Source organism: Aspergillus undulatus (assembly GCF_047715775.1).
Source record: "Aspergillus undulatus strain CBS 261.88 unplaced genomic scaffold BDV17scaffold_25, whole genome shotgun sequence".
NCBI classification, from domain to species: Eukaryota; Fungi; Ascomycota; class Eurotiomycetes; order Eurotiales; family Aspergillaceae; genus Aspergillus; species Aspergillus undulatus.
Window position 1 is genome coordinate 161,892 of NW_027396629.1, and position 14,929 is coordinate 176,820.

General features: G+C 52.2%; 5 protein-coding genes across 5 annotated transcripts; 4 read left to right on the forward strand and 1 right to left on the reverse strand.

Moving 5' to 3' along the window:
• Window positions 1-170: 170 nt before the first annotated feature.
• BDV17DRAFT_281905 (putative Ras guanyl-nucleotide exchange factor RasGEF) lies at window positions 171-4,362 on the forward strand (the record flags this gene model as incomplete). Its single annotated transcript, XM_073760112.1, has 6 exons — window positions 171-416; window positions 483-804; window positions 869-1,054; window positions 1,417-2,900; window positions 2,948-3,376; window positions 4,000-4,362. The coding sequence occupies 6 exons, from the start codon at window positions 171-173 to the stop codon at window positions 4,360-4,362; spliced, it is 3,030 nt and encodes a 1,009-aa protein (XP_073615401.1).
• Window positions 4,363-4,682: 320 nt separating this feature from the next.
• On the reverse strand, window positions 4,683-6,958 carry BDV17DRAFT_281906 (putative PP-loop ATPase superfamily protein; the record flags this gene model as incomplete). The annotated part of the gene is made up of 3 exons (XM_073760113.1): window positions 4,683-5,815; window positions 6,213-6,512; window positions 6,676-6,958. 3 exons carry the CDS (start codon window positions 6,956-6,958, stop codon window positions 4,683-4,685), a joined length of 1,716 nt encoding a protein of 571 aa, XP_073615402.1.
• A 469-nt stretch (window positions 6,959-7,427) lies between these two features.
• Window positions 7,428-9,031, forward strand: xgeA (putative endoglucanase). Its single transcript, XM_073765357.1, has 2 exons — window positions 7,428-8,492; window positions 8,552-9,031. The coding sequence occupies exons 1-2, from the start codon at window positions 8,167-8,169 to the stop codon at window positions 8,952-8,954; spliced, it is 729 nt and encodes a 242-aa protein (XP_073615403.1). The 5' UTR covers window positions 7,428-8,166; the 3' UTR covers window positions 8,955-9,031.
• Window positions 9,032-10,749: 1,718 nt separating this feature from the next.
• Window positions 10,750-12,521, forward strand: BDV17DRAFT_93099 (cyclin family protein). The gene has a single exon (XM_073765359.1). The coding sequence runs from the start codon at window positions 10,945-10,947 to the stop codon at window positions 12,202-12,204; it is 1,260 nt and encodes a 419-aa protein (XP_073615404.1). The 5' UTR covers window positions 10,750-10,944; the 3' UTR covers window positions 12,205-12,521.
• Window positions 12,522-13,079: 558 nt separating this feature from the next.
• On the forward strand, window positions 13,080-14,740 carry BDV17DRAFT_93107 (putative proline utilization protein PrnX-like). Its single transcript, XM_073765361.1, has one exon. The coding sequence runs from the start codon at window positions 13,175-13,177 to the stop codon at window positions 14,591-14,593; it is 1,419 nt and encodes a 472-aa protein (XP_073615405.1). The 5' UTR covers window positions 13,080-13,174; the 3' UTR covers window positions 14,594-14,740.
• Window positions 14,741-14,929: the final 189 nt, after the last annotated feature.

The following is a 14,929-nucleotide window of genomic DNA, read 5'->3' on the forward strand; positions in this document are numbered from 1 at the left end:
CGAACGGGGGTGTCTTTTCGAGTCTATCTCAAGCGACAATGGATGAGCTGCTGTGTTCATTGCACTTACTCACCTAGCCGTTGGACCTTGCGCTGTCGCACTTTGTTGTTTGCTTGAGACATTTAGTGGCGCCGTTGAGTCGTCCGATTCGCGCGACCTAACATTCCGTCATGGCCTCTCAACCCTCGAGAAGAGAGCGGGCATCTAGCGATCGAGCTCAAGCTGCTCCTGTACCTCAGCGACCGGGTCTCCCGAGCCGAACGATTTCTGCTCCACCCGGGGGACTATATAAAATCGACTCAGGTAGAGCGGTGATGGAAGGTGGCAGTACTGTTGATCGGACACTTATTGAGGAAGATGAAGGCCCCATACATAGTGGAGGAAATGGAATTTCATCACCCCAGGTCGGGAATGAGGTATGGCCCCGTTGATTTGTACGGTCGAGTTGTGAAATCCCTCGCTGACTTTTGGATCATATCTAGACAATCTCCAGATCGAGTTTTCCCCATGTGAGCATTGCCGTGGTTGGCGGGGACAAAGTTGGCAAAACAACCTTCATCCAGAGCGCACTGGAAATGAAGCATCCTCTTTCCTCACGATCTACAACGAAAAAGATGTCCTTGGATGGGTCGGTGTACGTTGTTCGCCTAGTGAAAGTACAAACCGACGAGATACCTCTGGACAGCAATGGGAAATTGAGATGGCCACAATTGGGAAACGACTCACCATCCACTGTTGAGGGCGCACTGCTCTTACATGATGCAACTCGGCCTACTGCGCGCCTGGAGACAATGAAGATGATAGGTTTGTCATGCCATGTCCGTCCAACATAGTTGACATAGTAACTCACCCACCCTCGCTTTGACAGACGCCTTCGCCGCGGCCTCAATCCCGTTTGTGCTGGTGGCTACCAAATGCGATAAGCAAAGCCCGGATGAACCCCTCGAAACATCGTTTGGAAGCTATGACATCCATCGAACATCACCTGATTCGCCACAAAAACAGAAACTGTGTATTGCTGTTATTCTGCGTGACGTTCTGAGCCAAAAAGATGGTAAGTTTGAGAAACCCCAAAGCATGAACCCACGGCACACCCCTGGTATATGTAATGAAAGGATAGCATGGCAGTAGCCGAGCGAGAAAATGTTTCGGGATCTGACCATACGACAACTGTATACCCCGTATGGGGTATGACCCGCAAGTTGTGCACTGTGCAGTGTGCTTGGAAATTGGCCTGCCACGTTCGCGCTAGTTCGCGGCGCGTTTGGGATTCAGCTCGCGTATCGTCTTGCAATCTTTTTTCTCGTTGATCCCTGGGGTGCCACTCCAAAAACAGGAGAAACAGGGGCAAAATCGGTCCCACTGCTGTTTCTTGTCCAAACCGTTTCAAATCTGGACGCTAATTATATCTATTAGTTATTGCTGAGAAGAGCCCAAATTCTTCCAGCACTTCGCAAGAGTGGCATCACACCCGCGCCCGCTCAGAAAACCCCACATCATTGCTTGCTGGAGCCGCGGGCGGCCCCTTTAGTAGTGCTCTTGATCCAGGAGTTGATGGGTACGGCGTCGACCGTCATCCCACCGACTCAAAGACGTCGCCAAACCTGGCTTCCAATGCACAAGGCTCACGATATGCCCGGAGCAATTCGCAGCCGGTGCGACCGCATACACCACCGTCCCGCTTGAATCCTCATCGGACTTTAGCCACTGCGGACTCGTCGCCTGGCAAGGATCTCAGTCGACAACCTCGACTCCACACTGGCTGGCGCAACAGTGGCGGGCCAGATACTTTCAACAGCTTTTTGGATATGGAAGACGAATTAGATATATCCCGGAGTGCCCCATCAAGCCCAGAAAGCAAAGACAAGGCATCGAGCGAAAGTTCGTCGAACGAAACAGGCTTCACTTTTGATGAGCTGGTCGACCGCCTTGTTGCTCAACCCATGTCAAAGCAAGATTCGAAATTCGCATCCATCTTTTTGTGTCTTTATCGGAAATTTGCCGCACCGGCTACGCTTTTGAACGCTTTGATTAATCGCTTTGAGCGAAATGAGAAGAACATCACGGATCAGTTGACTCGGATCGCTGACCAATTGAGGCTTCTCAATGTTATTGCTCAGTGGGTTTCGGAGTACGCTGGTGACCTCGCATATCCTAAGACAAGGAAGCGCATCGTGGATTTTGTCGCTACCCTCGAAAGGAGTCATTTCTACATGTTTGCGGCCAAAGAAATCGGATCATATCTTGAAGTGAATGCGGAGGATGATGATGTTGGGTGGGCGTTCAAGGACGGAGAAGCTGAAACCATCGAAGGCCCCGAGACCTTTTTCGACCACTCCGCCCGCAGCTCGCTGTCGATGTTTTTAGGTGGCTTCTCCTACACCAACGAAGGTGATGAAGAAGAGCAGGAGGAAGAAGATCCAATTTACAACATGAGCGCGCTTGACCTTAGCGAGGGCATACACGATCAGCCAGGGAAATTGTCGGCCACATTATCGAACCCTCCGGCCTTGGAAAAGCCCGGAACCATTCCAAGCCAGTCATTCACCTTCTTGAGCATAGATGCTGCACAGAAAGAAGCGGCTGGCATGGAGCTTGTGGGACGTGTTCCATTGACAAAAATGGTATGGCGACAGCTGATGGAAATACCGGATGAAGATTTTGCAAACGAGTTGACGCGCATCGATTGGATCATGTTCAACACCTTCCGCCCGCGAGATCTAGTGCGGCATGTAAGTATCTCTGGGCCAGACAAGGATAAGATCCAGAGTCTGAAGCATGTCAACCGCATGATCAAACAATTCAACCATGTGGCTTTCTTTGTGGCCAGTATTATCCTGCTACGGGATAAGCCTAAGCACCGAGCGAGGGCATTAGAGAAGTTCATGAACATCGCCCAGGTGAGTAGCTGTGGAAGCACATTTGTGCACGGCTAATGATCATGTAGAAACTCCGTCGCTTGAACAACTATAACTCCCTAGGCGCAGTGATCGCTGGGATCAACGGGACACCCGTACATCGGCTTGGTCAAACTCGCGAGCTCGTCCCGGCACAAGCTCAAAAAGCCTTCATGAGGCTGGTCATCCTCATGGGCACGCAGAAGAGTCACTTTGCCTACCGACTGGCATGGGACAACTCCTTTTCTGAACGAATACCGTTCCTCCCGCTTCACCGCCGCGATCTTGTCTCAGCCGAAGAGGGAAACAGGACTTTTATCGGCGATAATCGCATGCGCATAAACTGGAAGAAGTTTGAAGTAATGGGCGAGGTGGTCCTCGGCATCCAGCGGAGTCAGAAAACTCCATATCCACATCTACACCGATACGATGAAGTCGCCAAGTTAATTTTGGATACTAAACTTTCAGGTGATGACGAGGTATGTTTTCTAGTAGCAATAAAGCCGAAAGAACACATACTGACGAGGGCAGGAATTGTATGCTCGTAGTATGCAAGTTGAACCATCCGCTGGCGGCGACCTAGGCCGGAAGAAATTCGGCTGGCTACGATCATAACCTATTGAGCCGGACCGTCTAAGCTGGTCAGTATAATGAGATCTCATGAGATGATATGAGCAAATCTATGTAAACCTCTACCTACGTACATCACGATTCCACGCTTCGCCCTGATAACAGGACTAATGAAACGCTCACGATCGTCATAAGATAATGTACATACATACTGCTGAACATATATGTGTCACACCTTAGTCTTGTATCTAGCTATACATTGAATCTTCAAAAAAAGCTAAATAATTTATCTACCTCGACCAGCTCCTCCGACTTTGAAATTCCAGCCGTTTCTACATACATTGGATGTCACGTGCTGATATCGGGGCATCTCATTGGAGATCCAGCGGAGGTTTCTACTCTCCATCTATCCACCAGAATACCAGACTTGCCAAATCAATCCCTCACCTATCGAGCGAAATATTCGCAAATCTATAACAAGCTACCCCCCAAAAAGAAACGGCGCGAACCATCCCACAACCAAACCCAAAAGATGTCCACCACCGCAAAATCCACCTACCGCGCCATCCTCCGCGAACTCCCCCGGCGCTCCCTGAACAACCGCACGCCCCTCCACAACCGGATAAGAGAACACTTCCAAAAATTCACATCTACAGGCTCGAGCGGCGAAGGCGAGAGCGAAACGCTGCGTCAGCTGCAGCAGGCCGGGCAGTTCGCGCAGTATGCCAAGGCGCAACGGACGTATGCGGCGCTGGTGGATCGGTATAATCCTGGGAGCTTGATGGATGAGGAGGAGAGGGTGAGGCTTACGGCTAGACGGGTGGGACTTGATTTGCCGGAGTTGCATACGGAGAAGGGGAAGAAGGGGGAGGGAGAGGGGGATGGGGATGCATAGGCTATGGATGAGAAAGATGGGTTAAGAATTTTGTACATCATGATATCTGTGTATTATATTTTATTTGAGAGGCATTGCACTTGCGCTGGGTATAAGGTTGCATCAGATGCTGTTCGTTTGCCTGCCTGTCTGTCTGTCTATATGCGGAACTAATGTGCTTCTATATCGTAGCGAGTCGCTCTGCATCGGCGTATCTCTGAGTGATTGGCAATGGCCTGCCTTCTGCTTGTTGCAGGGTGAGTTGACGTAGAGACGTGCTCTGAGAAGCCTTAGAGTGTCCTAGTTCGGTGATGGATTGGTGTACCTGAGGCAGATTCCGTTCACCCAGTCAGTTGAACTTGCTCCATTTGTCTCCGTAGCGTCGAACTGCTCTCCTCATCCTCTGCGTCAAGCTCCATCTCAATGGCGGTCTTGGGCCTATTCTTGTTCAGCCCCTCGAGGAGTGTGCAGGCATGGCACCATCGCTGACTCGTGATGTACCCGCATCGCTCACACTTGCCTAGCACCTGGCTTTTGACAGCGGGTTTCGGTGCGCTATTGGTGTTCTTCTTCCCTTTCTTAGGGAGCGGAACAGCCGTAGTGCTCGGCTGAGGACTCTTGATCTCAGTCTCCAGACCAGCTGCGGCCTCATTCTGCGCCAGTGTCCTCTCCATCTCAGCCATTTCGCCACCGCGCGTTCTCCCGTTCTGACTTCCACAGCCTCCAACGGCGGAGTCTTCGGAGGAATGGTCGTTGTTAATAGGCACAAGAATAGCCATCTCCTCTCCACTTCTCACGATATCCAATATCGAGCTCGGTCGGATCTTTTCCAGATCCTTAATGAGCGTGCGCGCACTCCCCCGGAACGCCTCAGGGGAGTATATGCACTCCGTACTAAAGTAGTCCAGCTGCTTGTGGTGCGCGTAGAGGACAATCTCCTTTTCATATGCATACTTTAGCGGCTTACTGCGCTTGATCGCCGACGCCGCCGAGCCCGTCACGATGCTCGTCCCGCGAGATAGACGGGGTAGATCACCACGCAAAATATTCATCATGACAGTCTCCGCGACATCATCTGCATTATGCCCCGTCACGACATGGTTAATCTTTAACCGCTCCGCGCCCCGATCGAGCGCCTGCCGCCGAAATACCCCGCAGTATGTGCAGTTCCCCTTCTTCCCGATCTGTTCCACCACTTGATCCATCGTCCAGCCGTATAGCTCGCCATATCCAACAATGACTAGGGGCATGTCGTACTGGACCGCATTGCGCTTGACGGTCTCGAGGCTGTCGTCGCGATACCCTCTGATACCCTCGTCGATAGAAAGGAGGCATAGATCAAGTCCGTAGTTGTAGCGCTCATTGAGTGTTTTGAGGACCGACGCCAGCACGGTGCTGTCTTTTCCGCCGCTCGCACCGATAGCGACTCGTTCGCCGGGGTAGAAGAGGGAGTTTGAAGTGATTGTTTCGTGGACTTCGATTTCGAATACTTCGAGGAAACACTCGCGGCAGAGCTTGTGTCTGTTTTTAGGACGGATGATGACTGCCCTTGCCTTTTGGCAGTTGACGCACTGGGAAGGCGCCATGATGTTCTATTATTGAATTTAGATCATGCGGGGAGGGGCGAAATCCAATTTTTGCTCATTTTGGAGATTTTCAGATAACGACCGATAACAGCGCTTAGTCATTCATTGTTTGTTTGGTTTGCTTCTATAGGGTAAATTTTGATGGTCGGGTTTCCTCTAGGTCGATTAAAATTATAGATAGAGACCTAAATACATAATACAGTGTATGAATCAAACCTCGTTAGTCTCCAGTAAGCCGTTAAGTCGTTTAGATCTTGCCCTTGAGCGCGTTGGCGATCATCTCACGCCCAGTGATGCGCGAGGTAGCCCACAGAGTTGGGAAGTCGAGGGTGCTGGAGAAGGTATCGGCGTATCCAAAGAAGAGCATGGGAGGAATCCAGCCGCGGGCGTACTCGAGCGCGAAGCACGAGGACTCCATCTTGTACTGCTTGACCTCGCCGCGGCGGAGGTGGTGGACACTACCGGCAGGGTAGACCTCGGGCTCGTATTCACCGGGGACGTAGGCGAGCTGAGTACCAGTGAGGATGTTGAAGTAGTCGTCTGCTGTGTGGCGACCAGTGTGGCCTTCGGTTCCAATGGCGGTGCCTGTCTGCTGTTAGTGACTGTCGGTCATGTATTCGCGGAAAAGGAGAATGACGGAGTCACGGAGCGCGCGGAGCATACCAAAGATGATCAGGTATTCAGTGATACCTATAGCGCAAGCGCGTTAGTACAGTCTTTAGGAAAATTCGGAAGGGATGTCACGTACTGGCATGGATAATGTACATGGCGCCCATGGCACCACCGGCGTTGTTGAAAACCCATTCCTCGTGGTGGTTGAGGTTGGTAGAGCCGACCTTCTCGTCCAACTCGGAGACGATGTACTGGACGATCGCGCGTGTGTCATTACCGTGAGCGGCAATTGCGCGCTGGGAGAGATCGTGTAGATGGTGGTGGTCGAAGATGTAGAACTGCTCCAGACGGGCGTCCAGGAACTTGTACACCCCGGTAAACAGCGCCAGAACAGCGATTAAGAAGCTGAGGCCGCGCATTGAGTCGATTGCGAATTTGCGAATGAATCAACTGTGCCCTGGAGAATCCAAACAGGAGGAATTGGCGTTTAAGGGGAAGAGGTGAGAGTTGTCTGCAGGTTGGAGTCCGCGGAATCCATAATCATGATCTGATTTTTTTCGAGTGGTTGCCGGGGACTTGGCGGCGATCCCTTTCCAACTCTTCTTGCGCAACAACGTTGGGTCAGGCACAGCGTATGATCTCTTGTGAAGCTGGCTAGCCATCTATACAAGAGTATGAGATACGGTCATTACTGAGCCCGTGCTCTGGACCTACGAAGGATGTGGCTTTGCGCTCTCACCGGGTTCTGCAGCGATTTCCCCGGATTTCAAGCTTGACAGCCTTGGCTTTCGCGCTGAACAATCCAACATTCCTCTTTCAAGAAACGCATCGTCGCGCTATATCCTCCACCAATATAAGCTGAATATTCCGACAAGGTAATGCTAACTCCGTGCATTCAAAGCTCCCGGTCCAGTCCGTTCCACGCTGGCTCTTTGTGGAAGCCTGTTTCATGCTGAAGCAGAGGGGCTTGATCCACCAACCCGCTGTCGGCCTCCAACAAGACCTCGCTCGATAGTGACATCGGCACGAGGCACAAGAAGAAAGCAATGCTTTGTTTGGAGCAGAACTATTGCTACTTGAAGTGAAAAAGCGAAATTGTTCCAGTGACCCATCCCCGCCGGAGGAATCATGGCGTTCACCTTTCGGCGCTTGGTTTCTGCAGAGACATCACCATAGTCTTGTGGGCTTGCCGATCCCCGAGTCTTTTCCTAAAAGATTCAGGAACCGAGTCAACGTCCACCATTTCTGGAATGACAGCACCTATCAGATTCCATTAGCCTGTCTTTGATGGCTGCCCAGCCGGTTTCCGCGTGGCCATGGCTCGCTTGCCTGACAGGTCCTTGGTCTGTTTGAGGTCCTGACTCCGCATTTCATTACTTCCTCGCCTAGGATTGATGGGATCAAGAAAGTCGAAACCAAGCTCATGACGAAAAACGGGTCATTGAGATGAATGGCACACCCCTTCGGAGATACAGCCGGTTTGAGGATCTCTGCACCTCGTTTCATTAGCATGAAGACTGCTGGCTCCCAGGGAATAAATAGCAGCGGATTCCATGACACGAGCAAGCTTTTTGTGATATTCACATTGCAAGATCTTCCAAGCTGATAGCATTGTGACTTGAACAACATGAAGCTCCTCGCTCTTACTCTGGCCTCTTTGGCCTCGGCTGCCTCTATCACCCTTAATCGCCGTGACGACTTCTGCGGCCAATATGACACCATCACCGAGGGCGACTTCATTCTGTACAACAACCTCTGGGGCCAGGACAACGCCGACAGTGGTTCGCAATGCACCGGACTGGACTCCATCAGCGGCAACACTATTTCCTGGCACACAAGCTGGAGCTGGTCTGGTGGCGAGTACAATGTCAAGAGTTTCGCGAATGCTGCGTACCAGTTTACTGCGACTCAACTGAGCAGCGTGAGCTCGATCCCGACTACCTGGGAATGGGAGTAAGTCTTCAATCACATCAGCAGCACTCACTTTCCATCGACCTAAAAGTCGAAAACAGATACACTACCGGAAGTGACGTCGTGGCCAACGTAGCCTACGATCTGTTCACTACTTCGTCTGTTGGAGGAGACTCGGAGTTCGAGATCATGATCTGGCTGGCCGCCCTGGGTGGTGCGGGCCCCATCTCCTCGACCGGTTCTTCCATCGCGAGCGTGACGCTTGGCGGAGTGTCCTGGAACCTGTGGTATGGCCTGAACGGAAATATGGAGGTGTACAGCTTTGTCGCCTCATCGACAACTCAGAGCTTCTCGGCGGACCTCATCGACTTTGTCAACTACCTGGTGGACTCTCAAGGTCTCTCGTCCAGCCAGTACCTCACTCACGTGCAGGCTGGTACGGAGCCGTTCGTTGGCACCGACGCTTCCTTCGCCGTTTCCACATACTCTGTCTCTATTTCGTAAATGGTGATGCCTACTTGGCCTGTGGAAGAAGAGGTCAGCATCTGACGTGAACCTGTGGCGCGTGGACGGGGCTGCAACTTGCAAGAGCTCGAACGTCGATGTATAAGTAACTAGTCGATCGATGCATTCGCTATCGTGCACTCTCAGCCTGTCACTAGGCGCTTAAATCCCCATCGAACCTAAAATAATTGCCCTGACCCAAATTAGAAACCGTTACAGTTAGCGCTCGACTGGGTCGAGCACTCCAGCTTGACTGACGCAAGCTCGGCGGCTACAGAGCGAAAATAGCGTCCTCTTATAGCGCCTCTCAACAACCCACCTTGCGATCGGTCGCGCGCTTAATAGCCTTTTGATTGTTGTTCTTTTCTTAGAATTTCTAAATATTGTTCTGGTTCCTCTAAGCGCCGGCTCGTTTGCTCTAGAAGTACGTACGGTGCTGTCTACTTTGTAGATCCGTGATGTCCCTAGACGTGATCAAGCTATCAGAGACACAAGATCGCTTAAAAACTGGGTACGGGACACAGAATTATTATCAGGAGCTGGGTCTATGAAAGAGGATGCTCGTAATATCCAACGATTTGTTAAAAAGAGTTAAGTAAAGATAGCATGTACCTGCTCTGTATAGATTCTCAAAGCGGCAACAATGGTGTTACAAAGGGAAGTCACGTGGATCCCGCTGGATTGACTGGAAGACCATCTTGTTGCACTTATCCAGCAATTGATTCAACGCGAAAATTCATACCGAGGATGGAAGTGTTGATGTCAACCCCTCCATGAACCCGTGGAGGGTGGGAATGTATTCTATCACTTACGCGCCCCGTTTCACCACCCCTGTCAGACGCATCCCTGAACGGTTCCTGCGAGCCCAAGAACAGGTCGAGGAGCTTCGCAGCGAGAGCGTTCTGCTTCCCGCCGTGGTGGATCGAACGCATCACCAGCTGTCTGTCCGAAGATAGAAGCCTATTTTCCACAATGGAAGCGCATATACCAGCATTGGGACCTTGAGACTCGAGGTCGAGAGGGACAAGAATAGCAGCACGAAGTGCGGAGATTGGCACTCTCCTCCAGACTAACCGGTGCCTGGGCGCTTACCTGCAGCAAACTCCCGCTGCCGATCGATCGCCTGGGTCGAGTCAAAGCTGATCCCCAGCCACAGATGCAGACAGCAAGTTTCAAAAGATAGGCATCGATGGACACGACCGTCTCCATTCCTGGCAGACAACTATCGAGTCAGCGGCCCCAGGACGCACCCTAGGGGCGTGTCGCAGGTGCTGCAGGTCCAACGCGCTGGAAGGGGATGATTCGCCCTTGATTGTCATGATCGTGCATGTTTGGCATCTGATTGAAGGGCAAGTTTCCCTGCGCTCCTGCCAATCATCCACGATCCTGGCCTCGCGCGCGCGCCAACTGCTACGATAGCCCTGTAAGTATGGAGACAGGGACTGGATCAGGCATGCAGGTCGCGCGTCCGGGTTGGGCCACTTGGTTTGGTCCTTGCAGTCCAGCCTTTTCTTTGCTCCTTCGCCCTGACAGTTTAGGGTCCTACTTATATCAGGAGGCAGTCGCTCATGAATGCTGCTCGAGATCTTGGTCATCCCCATTCCTGAGTGTCGCTTGCCTTTCCTTTTATTTGTGGTCTTTTCCCATCTGCCCTCACGCTCTCTCTAGGCTTGACTGTCTATCTACTTAATCTATTAGATTGCTTTGATCGGTCGATTGTCTCACCCTGTCTTTGTCTCTTGTCTCACTGCCGGCTCCATACAATAGTATTTTCAGTTGACACGACAACGACCGCATACTTGATCCTGCTGGCAGGACGATCTATCCCACATTCTTTACATTGGGAACATTCAGGACACTATCACCTGGCATCCACGTACTATCAACGACTCATCTTTTGTCGCCTCCCATTTGGTTTACTCGGCGGCTTGTTCAACCACTCTTTTCTGGTTTTCACTATACCCTAACGTTTACCACACACTCCGCCATAATGGATCTCAACCGAACAGCGCTACAAGAGTTCATCGCAAAGCCGGTCTCGCGAGAGATGGTTGCTCATCTGGCCATGCAGGCCGCACGAGTCATTCGCTGCGAATCCCATGTGACAACAACCGCACTCACAGAGCAGGCTTATGGTCAACATACACCTCCTGGCACTCCTCCGATGGATGATGCCGATCAGCAGTTCCCGCAGTTGCCGTCAGTCGAAGCGTTCATCACTTCGCTGGTCACTCGCTCGCAGGTCCAGGTGCCGACCTTGATGACAACCCTAGTCTATCTTGCTCGCCTGCATGCTCGTCTCCCCCCGGTCGCCAAGGGTATGCGATGCACTGTCCATCGCATCTTCCTCGCCTCGCTCATTCTGGCCGCTAAGAACCTGAACGACTCCAGCCCCAAGAACAAGCACTGGGCCCGATACACAGCTGTCAAGGGCTACGAGGGCTTTGGCTTCTCGGTTCCAGAGGTCAACCTGATGGAGCGCCAGCTCCTGTTCCTTCTAGACTGGGAAACTCGCATCAACGAGGAGGATCTCTTCCTTCATCTCGAGCCCTTCCTTGCCCCGATCCGCCTTCGTCTTCAGCAGCGGGATGTCAAGATGCACCAGCCCCGCGAATGGCACCGTTTCCATGCATCTGCAGAGCTCCTTGTCTGTCGTCTCCGCCGCCAGAAACTGGAAGCCCGTCTGCAGGCCCGCCGTCAGCTCCCACCGAGCCCGCAGTCCTCCGCTTCCCTATCTTCAATGTCGTCGTCTTCAAGTCTCCAGAGCGACGCTGGTGCTTCAGTTTCTGAATCCGACCGATACCAGCCCTACCGCCTTGCTCGACGACCCTCTTCCCGCAGTCGCACCTCGATGTCCCCCCCTTCTGTGCAGGAAGTTCCAGGTCTATCCCGAAACGAAACTGTCCCCACTCTCTGCTCGCGATCATCCAGCGTTGCTCCCAGCACAAGAAGCAACACTCCAGCTAGCTTACGCCCCTCCAGCTCGTACAACAATATGGAAGACGTCCAAGTGGTCGATGCATCTCGCAGCCCAGGCCTGAGCAGTGGATACGTCCACCTCTCCTCAGGTACAATGATGATCCCCACAGACATGGCAGTCGCAAAAGGGATGGTCGACGACCTGCAGCACCAGCAGCCGAGCAAGAAAATGCGAATGAGCGGACACACTGGCAGCAGCGGGTTTGTGGCGCGCTTCTTGGCGTCAGCTACGGGCACTTATATAGGCCACCGAATGCGGCCTCGCGTTTAGCCTCCTTCCACCCAACAACCACTGACGATGCACAACTGCGCTGTTTGAGCTGGCCTCACAAACACGCTAAGAATTAGTCCACACCTAATACCCTATCATCGCTCAAAACAGGTTTCAACCTTCGTTATCCAATACCCAGGCTCTTGTTCAGTCAGAAGGATTCCCGTGGTTTCATCGCTTCGTTTCATATGTCAGGACAACTTGCATTGCATTCTAGGCGGCGTTCCTTTTTTTTGTCCTTTTGCTTATGTTCTGCGCCTTGGCTGAATGGGAGTTATGATTGGATGTATGTAATATGCCTATATGAAATGAACTCTTGATCTGAAAGCAAATCATCGCACAGAGTCCATGTATAGTTTGTAGGATTTCTAGTCCAAGTCTTTCAAATAGTGAGTGGAAGTTATAGATGGCCGGTCGCGGGATAGGAGTCATGTCGGTGGAATGCGGCTGCCTCCTTCCGGCCACATCGCTTCTCCAAGTTCAAGCCGTCTGCAGGTGTGCACACCAAGACTATCTTGACCTCTTAGCCCATACACCATGAAGCATCCATTTTGCTATCGCCAATTGCATCTCCTCGATACTCACGTTGAGCGACTTCTTGTCAACTCTGAGCTATGGATACTTTCTGGAGAGCCCCGCCTCCCACGACCACTGTCGTCATACTCCACCACCATCAATCGAGATGAAACAAATAAATCCTTATCCACAGCGTGTTCCTATCCTCCGAACGAGAACGGACATCGGCTACAAAAACGGACCCGAATTTGCAAGGAGTCATAACTAAATATTCGCCACTTATATCTCCGAATCCCCGTGTTCGCTTACCTCCGGCGAAGACTGTCTTACTCCGAGTGTTCGATTAACGTCGGCGAGCTTCGTTGATCGTTATTGCCGGTCCGAGTCAGGGAGTATATAGTCAGCTCGGACAAACATCAGTTACCTACTTGCGCAGATCATTCAACAAAAGAAGATGTCTCTCACAGTCCTCTCAGGAGCGCAGCTGCGCTCTCTACTACACTCGTTGAAGCACGATCAGATCGTCTCAGTTCAAAAGAACCTAGCAAATGCACTACGCGACTACTCTGTCGGAAACCAGGACTCCGGATGTGCGGCGACGCTACAGCCGAAGAGGACCGCCGTGACACGGAAGAGCGGACGGACTACGATATTCATGCCTGCTAGCACGCGCGAGTCGATCGGGATCAAGGTCATTTCGCTACAAGACGAGGGTAGTACACCAGGATGTGAGATTGAATCCAGGGAGGATTTGCGTGGCCTCAAGAGAGTTACAGCCGGCGAGGCTGGGTCGCGGGATTCAATGTCCTCGGTTTCTTCGGATATGAGCGAGTTGTCGGTTTCGTCGTCGCAGGAGGATGCGGCTGAACAAGCGGGTGGTTCCTCCGCGTCTGGTAGCGAGTGTGATGCGCTTCCTGTGGCTTCGGTCGATAAGAAGCCGATTGGGACTGAGGTTTCGGAGACAATGGGTGCGTGGCCTGGAGCTGGCTCGCGGGATACCTCACCGCAGGGCAGCGTTACGCTGTTCGGAGATAATAGCCTGCCGTTTGGGTTGATCAATGCAGAAGAGCTGACCCCCTTCCGGACGGCGCTGACGACGACGATGCTATTCAACAAACGCAAGAAGGTGCGTACGGTGGTGGTATTTGGCGCGGGCAAGCAGGCCTACTGGCATATTCGACTAGCAGTCATCTTGCGCGGGGAGGACATCAAGCGCGTCTTGATCGTCAACCGGTCATTCGAGCGAGCAGCGCGGTTGCTCCAGGAGATATATAGTCCAGAAAATGCCAGCTGGCGGCGCGATGTCAAGTTCTCCGCTGTGAGCAGCGAGTTCGGAGAGTACAACCGGATCCTACATGACGCGATCAACAAGGCGGATGCGATATTCTGCTGTACACCATCATCTGAGCCCTTATTCCCGGCAGAGTTGCTCACATCGCGGGAGGGAAGACGGAAAGGTCGATTCATCAGCGCCATTGGATCGTACAAATCACACATGGCTGAGTTACACCCGGACATCCTCCGCGAGGAAGTTATGGTGCAGCCACCGCATCGCCATTTCCATAAGCATGTTCAGCGCAGTGGAATCGTCGTCGTCGACAGCCTTGATGCGGCGATGAAGGAGGCCGGAGAGCTCATCCAAGCGGACGTCAAACCGAACCAAGTGGTGGAGATCGGCGAGCTGATGATGGTGCGGGATGCCCCCAAGGACTCGAAGTCAGCCGACGACGAGAAACGACTGCGAGAGTGGGTTGAACGAGGCAATGTGATATTCAAGGGCGTGGGATTGGGCCTGATGGATCTTGTCATTGGAAGCGAGCTGGTCGAGCTGGCGAGAACCAGAAAGATCGGCACAACAGTGGAGGACTTCTAATCTAATTCGAAACTTCTTTTCAGGGTGGCCATTCAGGAATTCGGTATTTGTTGATATCTTGATTGTCCTAGAGTAATCCTAATTCTGAGAATGATGATTTGCGGAGAGCAACAAGCAGCACAACGTGACACCGCCCGATAGATGACCTGTGACATCAAGGCATCACCCAACTTTTTCTCTTCTCCCACTTTGTAGACTACAATACGGGCAATGAAGGCGTCCAGAAGGCTAGCAGACTCCGCTGAAGTCTCTCACAGTCTACCGGCCCCAGGAGACTAATCACGTCCTTGTTTCCGCCGACTCGCGATGCTCACCCACTGAGGGGCAACACCAAAT

Coding starts and splice junctions, on each gene's coding strand:
- xgeA (XM_073765357.1), top strand. CDS start 8,167: ATGAAGCTCCTCGCTCTTACTCTGGCCTCTTTGGCCTCGGCTGCCTCT. Junction 8,493..8,551: donor CCGACTACCTGGGAATGGGA/GTAAGTCTTCAA, acceptor AGTCGAAAACAG/ATACACTACCGGAAGTGACG.
- BDV17DRAFT_93099 (XM_073765359.1), top strand. CDS start 10,945: ATGGATCTCAACCGAACAGCGCTACAAGAGTTCATCGCAAAGCCGGTC.
- BDV17DRAFT_93107 (XM_073765361.1), top strand. CDS start 13,175: ATGTCTCTCACAGTCCTCTCAGGAGCGCAGCTGCGCTCTCTACTACAC.